Source organism: Poecilia latipinna, unplaced genomic scaffold (assembly GCF_001443285.1).
Source record: "Poecilia latipinna isolate Pla-1442-1.1 unplaced genomic scaffold, P_latipinna-1.0 Scaffold334, whole genome shotgun sequence".
NCBI lineage: Eukaryota > Metazoa > Chordata > Actinopteri > Cyprinodontiformes > Poeciliidae > Poecilia > Poecilia latipinna.
Genome location: NW_015112950.1, coordinates 288,468 through 300,141, shown reverse-complemented (window position 1 = coordinate 300,141; position 11,674 = coordinate 288,468). Strand labels below are relative to the sequence as shown.

Here is an 11,674-nt window from a genome sequence, read left to right as displayed (position 1 = left end):
TGTTTAGCTTTCTGAACGTCATGCTAATCCGGGTGAGTGTTTGTATCTGTGCGCTGCTTTACCTGCTGTCTGATGCTCCGTATGTCTTTTTTACTGCAGTGAGCCTCGATGTAGCCAACCTCCGTCAAGTATGTCATTGTTTTTATGTCGTATTAGCTTCGTTGTGTTGATGCATTTTGACTGCTTCAATTTTCCACCGCAACACGCAAACTTCCCCATTCACTCAGTGCGTTATAGTTACACATCGCTTAGGATTTGTTGCTGCGTGCTTGGCAGTGAAGGAAAGAGGAGACCAGCTGCACAGGCAGGCTGGAAATGAGATGATCGGTATTGGCAACAAGAGCCAATGATCGCCGATCACCGATCATGCACTTTTTCACGAAAATTGGCCCGATTATGATCGGTGACCGATCGATCGGCACACCTCTAATCTTGTCACATTACAGCCACAGTCGGATCCCATTTGAAAGACCAACGGAAAATTATATATGATATGATATAATCAAAATACTCTTTTATTCTAAAGTCACTGTATACTTTTGTTGTCCTATTGTTGAGTCTTTTGCAGCCTTTAGCAGATCTTTAACTGGAAGCGTTCCTGTGTAGCTTCCAAAGCGTCCCCACAGCATGACGCTGCTGCCACCGTGCTTCAATACACGGTTAGAAAACTGCAAATATGACTTTTCATTCCCAGATTTCAATCTTGGTTAGATTTCAGTTGTCCTATATTCTTACTATGTACATTTGATGGACTCTGAATAGTGCTTCCTGGATGCTTGGTCTATATAGTTTTCTTTTATAACCCAACCCTGCTTTATCCTTGTATCATTTTCCATCCACTACACAGTTTTTCTCTTCTCTCTTCTTGCTTATCTGTCACATATAATCCCAGCAAAAAAAAAACATTGGATTCAGATTTATTTTTTTTATGTCACAAAATGTTAAAAAAAAAAACAATAACAAAAAAAAAAAAACATAGCTGTAGCAAAAGTTTTACTAGACAGGTAGGAGAGAAACTGCAGAGAAGAGAAGGAGAGATGGGATATTGGCAACGGAGACGGTGGAAGTGGTAGCGAAGGAGGGGCGAGTCTGTGCAGTAATGGAGGGAAAATGGGAGGAGGCAGATGAGGTAATTTACTGTTTTATGACACAACATATCTGGTAACAGATGAACACATATTAAATATGTAGGAGAGCAGAGTAAGGAGAGTGGGGGCTGATGATATGATTTGGAAAAGAGGACGGGAGGAAATGAACAAGTGGAGAATAAGAAAGAAAAAAAAACCCCGAGTGGCCAGGTGAAGAAGGAGCTGTGGCAGAGGACAACATGTGACGATTCATTTCATTCACTCACTGATTCCGTCTCATCATCCTTCCTGGCGACAGCCGCATCTTAATCACCCCCTGATCTCCTCATGCCCTCTCATCAGAGCTCCCAGCCTTTCTCTCGCCCTGTCTTATTTCCATCTCTTTTCCTACTTAGGATAAAAGACACTTTCATCCCTCTGCAGGGCCTTATAATAGTCACAGAGAGACTAAACTGTCTGGAGCAATAATAACTCTTTCTTATCATTCTATCATTCATAATCAAACAGAGCAAAATCTTTCCCAAAAGCAGCGGCGGCGCCTTCCCTCCCCGCCTCCGCTGCCCCCTTCATCAGACGCTAATCTATTCAGAGGCTGTTTGAGCATCGCTCTCTCTGTAACTGCAGCTACATATGTGGTCTATTTGTGGCCAAGAAGGCGAATTAGCTTACTAAATATAACATGCAAACCCCCAGCCTGGTTTTTCTTTATTTTTTATTTGTATTTTTAGATGCAGGCACCAAAGTGGTGCTGCTTTTTGACCCTCCCGCCTCCCAAAACGGAGATTCAGACCGACTTGCAGGCGTTTTGAAGTGCGGTTTGTAGATTTTTTTTTTTATTTATTTTTTTTTTTAGATGAAGCTGTTTCTGTTGAACAGTTATGATTACCAGGGCAGCTTTGCATTAATATTCCCATCTACATGCAGCGCACAAACCAGTGTTTCAAGGCAAGGAGAATGAAGCTACAACCGAGCTAGCCGTTACATTTCAGCCGCGTGGTGAAAATAAACCAAAGCACATTGTTTATTTCGAAATATTTTGAGGCAGTCCTTTTTAAAAATGATCTGCATAACCAAGTGTGCATTACTCAAGCCAGTCAAACAGTATGAAGGTTAGCAGGTTGACCGAAGGCGGCACAGCAAGTCCTTCTCTGCTTTCTCAGCCATGCTCAAGCTAAGCAACGATATTGAAACTCCCAAAGGCATCGAAAGTATTTACAGTGAAATTCAGCCATCTTTCTAAATCTTTTTGCCATGAACACACGACGTCCACCGGTGGATTTCCGGTTGCAGCACAGGACGAGCTTAATGTAGCTCTGCTCCGAGCGACAGCACCGAAATGAACATCTCTCTCTCTGCAGCTTCAAAGCGTGTCGCAGCAGATCCCGCAGGACCGTGCGAGGCAGCTTGAAGCGCCACCTGTACACCGCGCAGTCTTTCATCAGCCGCATGTATGGCAGAAAACCTACCGTATCTGCTAATGTATCGAAGAGACGTCTCATTATATCCCTCCCTCGCCTCTCCGCTGTTTCCTCTTGGATTTAATGTTACAGGGAAACCGAGGCGATTTCACACTTTATTCAAAGCTTTTCAGTCGTTTGATAGGTGCAAAGGATGCCGACTTAAGGGGGCCTGTAAGCATGCTTTCTTTCTTTTCTTTTCTTTTCTTTTTTTTTTTTTTTTGTCTGTCAGGAGAATTGAGAGGCTGGATAACAAAGAACAACAAACCGAGGCGGCTGATGTTGGTTGTTTTTGCAGCTGAGCCATGTAATGAGAATTTCACGTGAAAAGATGAGTGCGACTCAAAGGAACAGATGGTTGGGTTATTGCTCTTATATGTTCCCATATTAGCCCAAGTTAAAACAATCTGCGGCGGGGAACATTTAGTTTTTGTCATGACTGATCCATTACCTTAACATCTTCTTTATCCCCCCCGTTCTTGCATTTTGTGTAGCTCAGAGTTATTTCGGGGCAGAGCAAGTAAGTAAATGCATCCCCAGCTGGAGCGAAGACTGTTTATATTATTGGTGATGAAAGAAATGGGGGGGGGGGGGGGGGGGGCCCCTGGAATGGGGGGGGGGGCCTTTGACTTTTTTTCTAATGGCCTCCGTTTCTGTGTGTGTCCACGCTTTGCGAGAGAGGCACACAGTTGCAGCACTTTATAATTGTCAATAGGAGGACACACTTCCACATAATACAATGAAGCAAGCACACAAAGAAGCTGAGAAAGAGAGCCTGCGCATAAAGGCTAGTTGCACAAAGAGGCACAATGTCTCTCATTCGTCTTCTCTTTTCTAACTCTTTCCCTCCTTGCTCACACACACACACACACACACACGCAAGCACACGCACTCACGTCGTGCACTCCGTGGTGCCAGCTGGGCCCAGTGTGTCCAGTAACAGCAGGTGCTGTCAAGTGCAAGCACAACAGACCTCCCATGACATGGAAAAACACACACGCGCGCACACACCCACAGGAGTGGATGCACATATGTCACCGCACCAAACAGAATAATTCATCCACCTTCTTCTTCTCCCTCTTCTAATTCTTACATTCGCTGCCTCATAATTAAAACTCATATTTGATTGGTTTTGTATCGCTCTGTATTCAGACACAAAGTGTGTGTGTGTGTGTTTGTGTTTTCCATTTGGCTGCAGTGCTACCATATGGCCTCACATTAGGGCTCTCTAGACTCATTCGGGCAGAAAGTTGTGCCAAGAGAATAGAGATAACTCAGAATAACATTAGCTCTCTCTCTTTTTTTTTAAGTTAAAGTTTGTTTTGTATTTTCTCCGCTTGCGTCTTTCTTGTTTCTTTGTGTCGCCACCTCACTAACGCCCTCTCCATGTCTCTGCGAGTTCATAAATTTAGCAGCGCTGCACCGACTTCATTAACCATCTCAGCATGAGGCTCCAGTGACTGAAGGATAATAATCCCAAACACACACACACATGCATACAAACACTGTACTGACTCCACACTGTGCGCTTGAAAGCGATGTATGTACAACTGATTACAATTTACTTCATTACAATGAAGCATTTTGGATTCAAGGTATATTCTGATTAACATCTCCCGTCTTCTTGAGGGAGTTCATTATACTGGTTCACACGCATTTGAAGTTTAGTGCAAAACTAGGCCTACAACTAACCCCCTGGGGCAAAATTACATTAAATAGAGCTTTTGGTTTAAACAATGTAAAAAATTAGGTTGAAATGTGACACGTAGAATATGTCATCCAAAAGATGTCTATGCATGTCTAATTTAATTTAATGAAATCATGGTAACTGTTTCACCACCATTTGCACTATTACTCATTAAAAAAAAGAAAAAAAAAACGTGTGCTATTTTTTATAGTTTTCTGTGCTGCACTGTTTATAACTGTTGATCAATAAAGGCTATATCCATTTCTATTTGTATCGGACAAATTTGGACTTTTATGATGTGAGAAAATGAGACTAACATAATTCACGGTCATATATATATATATATATATATATATATATATATATATATATATATATTCATTCACCAATAACATAACAGAAAAAGAAATGTAAAAAGTAGCAATGCCAACCCTTTGATGAAACTCTTTTCATTTCAGTTAGTTTTTGTGGTTTATTTGAGCTGCTCTTCCTGAGTTTAGTCAGTCCATTTTGATGTCAAATGGACTGACTTCAGTCAGTCAAACTGATTATTAAAATAAAAAATTTGGGGTCACAATTTTTGAATTTATTCTGGATTATTTCAAATCAAATGCACTTTGGTGTTTTATGTTAATTTGAAGATGGGAAAAAATGTCCAGGACCTCCCTAACATATGATATTTATGAACAATTGCATTTTATGTTGGTTATGTTAGTGAAACGTGGTTAAAAATGACAGAAAACTTTGAAAAGAGGTGTGCAAAAGAATGGAAACATTTTTTGAAGAACCCCTCTATGTATAGAGAGAAGGAGCTAGCTAGCCAGGAGCTGAATAGCTAGCACCCAGGAGCTAGCTACTCAGACGCTTTGCTTCGTTCTTGCCACTTTGACCGTCCATTTACCCCGTATTTTAATTTTTTTTTTCTGTCTGCTGTGTTGTTAGTCAGACTTTGACCAACTATATTTGAGATTTTGAAACTATAACCTTTCAGCAACTTTAAGATGAAACCCAGTTGAGCAGTGCTGTGCCTAAGAGCGAGACCCCACTTCCTTTTAACTTCAGTGATGATTCAGTTTCTGTTCTTTGACTCACACCTTCACATTTCACGTAAATGGTATCGCTTCATGCTGACGCCCACTTAATGCCGGTAGTTTTCTTGTGGAGACGACCCACAGCTCTCAGGTTGCTTTAACAATCTCCCCTGTTCCTCTCGCAGGTCAGCGTGTTGGAGCGCCAGGTGATCGATTTCCTGGGCTACCAATGGGCTCCCATCCTGACCAACTTCCTACACATCATCGTCGTAATCCTGGGCCTGTTCGGCACCATTCAGTTCAGGCCCAAATATGTCACCGGAGTAAGTTTTGCACACTCAACAAAAAGCCCACACGCAGTCAGCTATATCATGAATTTATCAAAAGCTTGTTATGCAGTGATACTGGTCCCTGCTTTAAGAATTATGGTTCTGAGTGATGCTGAAGTCACAGTTTAACAGTAGGATCTTTTTATCCCAGAGGACCTCAATCTACTACTTTACTCTTACAGACGACGCTTAGCGAGATGGCTCAGACGATGAAAGCTGTATAAATCCTTTCTTTTCTTCCTTCCTTCCTATAAATCTCGTTCTTTTTGCGCGCAGAAACTCACCATCCATTCTCTCGTCCTGTCGGATTTGATTCAGGAGATTGGTTGCGCTCTCCGCTGTTGTTTTTCTTTGTCTGCATTTTAATAACATCAAAAGCAAAGCCTCCCTCTGTCTTATTTTTTTTCCTTCTTCTTCCTCCTCCATCTCACTCGCTCCACAAGCAAGCAAGACGTGACCATGTTTTCCTTTTAATTCAACCAAACCACAGCTTGTCGGATCTTCTTTTCCGTGCCTGACTCCTCTCTCCTCCGTGTGTCTCCTTCTCTGTGTGCGCAGTATGCAGCCTGGCTCGTCATCTGGATGACCTGGAATGTTTTCATCATTTGTTTTTACCTGGAGGTTGGAGATCTGTCCAGAGTAAGCAAACATTTTATTTTTTTTATTTTTTTTTTTTCATTCTTTCCTGTCAAAGTATTTCTGTTGCACATGTCTGGAATAAGAACGACTCTCACCGAGTTGCGGAGTTTCGACATTGTTATTTGAGAAATTTCTGAGGTTAAATCCAAGACATCCTGACTAAAGAGCAGAGTTCAAACTATTCAATAAATTCCTATTAAAGGGGAAAGCCCGGCAGCGCATTGATCCCTTTAAGAAGAGTTGTTCCTCTCCCTCATATGTCTTGCTCCTCTCCGCTGCAGCTGTTATCCAGAAAGCAGTAAACACTTTCCTGAGACAATCTGTTCAAACGTAGGCAATCACCTGAACAACCCTGCTGTCACCAACGCCAAATTACTCAGCGGGTCTTGGTACGCTGCTAAAATTATGCATAATATGGCCCTTTGTGAGAGTAATTTATTTTTTCCACATTTGCATTACCTGGTCAACCAGTGGCAAAAACAAGTGAAACAGATTTTTTTTTAAATTTATTTTTAAGATTCTCTAAGGTTAAAACACGGTTGAACACAGACAACACAAACACAGCCGAGCAATGAAGTTCTGCAGGATTTCACACATTCAGGACTCAGTCTTATGGTTTTCTGCACATATTTGCCACTTATTAGATCAGTAAATGCCATATTCTGCTTCTGTCACCTTGAACAATTACAATGTTTACCAGTAGTGGCAAATGTAGTGATGTGCTGCTCTGTAGGTGCATTTTATGAGCTAACAGATACGATTGGGCTCATTATAACTCTGTCTGCTATGGAACAGAATTGCCAGACCATAAGGCTTTTTTTTTTTTTTTTAACCAATTGGCTCAAAATGATCACTGATGATCTTTGAGAATGAAATCTGTCTTTTCTAGAGAGTTCTTGTTTTCCACGTGTTTTATTGTTGCTGAATATCTTCTGTATCTGTGAGAGCAGCAGGCACCAGCTCAGGTAAATATCAAAATGTTGCCTTTATCCTTCGGTGTAGCAGCAGAGATAGCTCTCATGAAAGATCATTTCTAAATAATTAAGCTCCCGTGTTGAAAAAAAGATGACAGTGGTGTCCTTGAATGGGAAAAGTCATTTGATTTTGGCTGGAAACCATCTCTAGCTCTTTATCCAAGATTAGACACATCTATTCATCCAGCTGTTAGATGTGTTAATTTACACCTTGAATCACCTTCTATGGGCTTAGAATGATAACTGATCCCAAAGTGGTTTGCCCGACTAGGACAAATAAACCTTTCTTTAACTTTAAGCGTATTAGTTTTTTTTTTTTAAATCCGTTTTAGTGATAAAACTAATAATTTAAATAATCTTTTTTAACCATAACAATAGAGAAATCATTCAAATTATCTTTTTCCAATCGTCTCGTCAGCCTTCCATTACTGATTGTTTATATTGACATTAGAGGTGACGTCACACTGTGTGAGAGTTTAGTCACTGTAAAACAGGGATTTATGATCAATTTAAAAACAAAAAAATTAAATGATCATGTAGTTGACATATTCTTTAGCATTTATATTGGCAATTAGTGTGGTAAAGTCAGCTTATGTGTGTTTTTTTTTCTAGAAAATGTAGATCAGCACTTTAAATTTCCGACAATAGAGCCAGCCTTCGAATTATCTGGGCCAGGATAAACAGCAGAGTTGTTTCCAAATGAAATGTTGTTGTTTTTTTTCCCCACATAGATCATTTGTGTTTAAACACCTCGCTTATTCTGAAAATAGCACCAAAGAGTGCTGCTCGATGCTCTCTCTTAAACATAGCGATTCAGTAAACAGACAAATATCCATTTTGTTTAGTTTTTGACCTCCTGGTCTGCAAATTCACAAGAGGATTTTTCATTGCCTCCCTACTGAATCAAGATTTTTAGAAAATTATCTACACAGACATCAGCATCACTTAATAAATCAATGCATGTTAGATTTATGGGAGTACCTTGGAGATATTTAGGAACGTTAGACATCAGAACTAAGCAGGTACTTTAAGCAATGAAGTAAATTATTCCAAAGCAGGAGACAAAGATTGATTTGATTTACAGAACTGTCTGCTGAATTCTTCACACGAAATGGATGAATTATAACCACATAAAACATGATTTGTAGAAATGTTTTCAGATTGAGGAGAGTCATGGAAATAAGGATTTTTCTGTAACCACGTTTTATGCTGTAGAGCAGTGGTTCTTAACCTTTTTTGAGGTACCGAACCCACCAGTTTCATATGCGCATTCACTGAACTCTTCTGTAGTGATAAATAAAATATGATTCCCCCCGCCCAAATTCAAGACATGATCACCAAGTCTTCTTAAAAGGTAGAGTCTCTGAGAACAGTTCTTCAAAATGTAGTCAGTGTTTTCAGCAAAGTTGAGCTGACTGTCCAGGAACAACCCAAATTTGCCACAGTTTCAACAGGTTGGCCATCGAGAGAAACTGGAACCACTTTAAAGTCTTGTTTAGATCATTTAATTAGCTCTACATTCTTAAGAGAATGAAAAATGTATAATAAATAATAAAGACTTTGCGGTATTCTGATTTAGTAATGTAATTATATTAGTTGTGTTAGCACTCCCACGCCACTAGAGGCAGTAGCAACACCAAAAAGATGCGACTAAGGAGCAGATTTAGAAGTACACCGAAAGCTACAGAATATGGTAAAAACTGTGAGTTTTGCTGAAGTAATTAAAAACACAAGTTCAAATCCATGCTGAGAGTGAAGCTCCTTCAATCAGTGCTCCTCCGCAGCACTGATTGGCTAAGCAATGTAACGTGATCCTCTGGAGTAAGTGATGGCAAAGCGGGGCGTCATCACGACTTTACACAAGTGTGTCTTTACCTCCGCGGCAGAGGCTCCTCCGAACCCCTGAGACCGAACCCAGGTTAAGAACCACTGCTGTAGACAGATGAAGATGAACATCAAAACCCATCAATCGGTCTGGATTTAGATTAAATCTTTCTGTATTAAAACAGTAAAGAGTGACGCCATTTTCTACCACTATTGTTAAGAGATCAAGTCCACCAGAATAAGCTATTACTGCTACATCATAGGGTGTACTTCGTTTTCACACACTGGCATCTTCATTGGCTAACAACGACAAAAAAACAGCAGTCGTTTGTGTTTTCGTTGTACTCACTGAGTCTAGTACAGCTAGTAAAAATCGGATTGTTTTTTTTGGATGTTTTGACACGTAAATCTCCAAAGGGGATGTCGTTTCTTTTTATCATCACTATACGTGTTTATTTTAACTGAAGTTTAATCAACTTTGACAGTTGATTAAAGCAATCAGTACCTCCATAAAGAGTCAAAATCAGTGGATGAGTGTGTTGATTATGTTTGATTGCGCTGCGCTGTGGAAAAAAAAAAACCCACAAAAAAACAATGATTTTCCCACCATAATTTTCAGTGATTTACTTCATTCTGCTCAACGCTTCTATAACATGTTTCTTGTTGGTTTGTTAAATCGCATCAAATTGCATTTCCCAAACACACATCATTCTTATTCCCCGTCTTACTGCTCTCCCCCATCTTTCCAATCATAACTACAATTTGTCGGGACTTGAGTAAATGCTGCAGTTGATTTAGTTTTTTATCAGCTCTTGCTCTCTTAGGTGCCTACCCCCGGGTCGATAGACTCACTCCCCTCTTTGACATTCACACACACGTGCGCGCGCACACACACTGCGAGCCTTGTTAAGTTTTGTTGCCATCCAGACAGTACCTAAAAGTTTTACAGTGAGCCACACACCCTCTGCCTGTGTTTCATTGATCTCAAGTTTTAATGACATTTACACCTTTACTCTCCTCATCGCCCAGCAGTTGCAAAAAAAAAAAAAAAAAAAACTCACTTTGTTTTGGAGGACAGGGAGCTGGTGCTCGGTTTTTTTTTCTTTAATCATATCAGTCGTATGAGCCAGTTCAGATATCTCAAACGTGAGATAGAAACAATGTAGCTCTTTCATTCTGCTGTTATATTACAAAAGTCATTTGAAATGGTTTTATCTCCCTTGACCAGAATCAAAACGTGTGGATTTTATTAACAGCAGAGCACCCCTGTTAATTACCAACACATTTATCAATTATCTTCTGACCAATTAGAGTCAAGCACGCCCAGATCAGACGCCAAACAGCTTTTTTTTTTTCTTTTTTTTTATGACCGAAACCGTTTCTGTTCGCCTCGCTCAAGGACTCGACAACCTTGACCCAGTTAGTGTTGGAAAAAGGGCCACAAAGTCCCAGTCCCTCCTCTCTGTTACTCCGACTGGTTCCACCAGCTGCTGTGCAGCGTGAGACGCACAGATCAGCTCCAGATGCTGGGTTTGTTTACTGATCTGAGGGCTAATATTGCACTGACTCACACATTGAAACACATTTGTCTGCGGTGTGATTATTTTCTTTATCACTATAGAAAACTCACACTATCCCAGAATGTGCATCTGAACTTTACACTGCTGCTGATGGAAGATGATGTTGTGGTTTATTAGATTAGAGATTGACATATTTTGGTTACTGGAAGCGAACAAAAGTTCCTGTACAAAAGAAACTTTTATTTATTTTTACATTTAACAATTAAACTTGGAAACTTTGGGAAATTTTGGGCAAATATTTAATAAAAAATAAAGACTCAGGACTCCAATTTCCAGATATATTTGAATGTATATAGATCAGATCAATAAGGGAAAAACTTAATTAAAAAATATTCCCCAATGGTGAAGTAAAGATACTTGGTGCAATTTTACAAAACAGACTGCATCACGAGGAAATAACATTATGTGGAAAAATAAACATCTTAAATAATCAGCCAGGAAGTTAAAGCTTGGGGGCAAATGAATCTTCCAAATAAGCTATGACTCTGAGCATGGATCTAAAATAGTTGCATTTTGGCTCAGGGATAATAAAAATGATGTTTGGGAGCATCACAAAGCCCAGACCTTAAACTAATAGAGAATTTCCCGGCAGAGTTGAACAGATGCGAGCGATTGAGGCAGTCTACAAAGCAGACTCAGTTACAGCAGTTCTGACAGGAGAAGTGGGTCAAAACTCCAGCAAGCTATTGTGGAAAGCTCGTGAAAGGAAGTCAAAAACGTTTTTGACTTAAATCATGTAGTTTCAAAAGCTACCAGATACGGATTAAATGCATAAAAAGAAAAGCTGAGTCGGATTTTACGTCAGACTTAGAGAAGGGAAGGTTATGCCTTTTTTTTTTATCGTATGTAAACTTCTGGCCTTAGCTGCGGAGTACATCTCGCTTATTCCTCATAAACGCAATTCGGTGTCAAAGTGATGTGACATTTTCTCAGTCTTTTCTCGATTTATGCATATTGCACTAACTTGTCAGTATTCAGCAGGTGAACGAGGGTATGTAAATGAAATCTCTATCAGCCTTGCTCTCTTTTCTTTCCTCTTTTTTCTCTGTCTCTCTTCTCCCCCCC

The 11,674-nt window shown here is 40.0% G+C and overlaps 1 protein-coding gene across 3 annotated transcripts in view; it reads left to right on the top strand.

Moving 5' to 3' along the window:
* nkain2 (sodium/potassium transporting ATPase interacting 2) overlaps positions 1–11,674 on the top strand; it is a 114,245-nt gene that overhangs the window by 55,657 nt on the left and 46,914 nt on the right. For all 3 annotated transcript variants that reach the window (XM_015035420.1, XM_015035419.1, XM_015035418.1), the window contains 2 exons: positions 5,449–5,586; positions 6,151–6,231. In XM_015035420.1, coding sequence (XP_014890906.1) covers positions 5,449–5,586; positions 6,151–6,231 — 219 coding nt within the window. The remainder of the gene's footprint in view (positions 1–5,448; positions 5,587–6,150; positions 6,232–11,674) is intronic.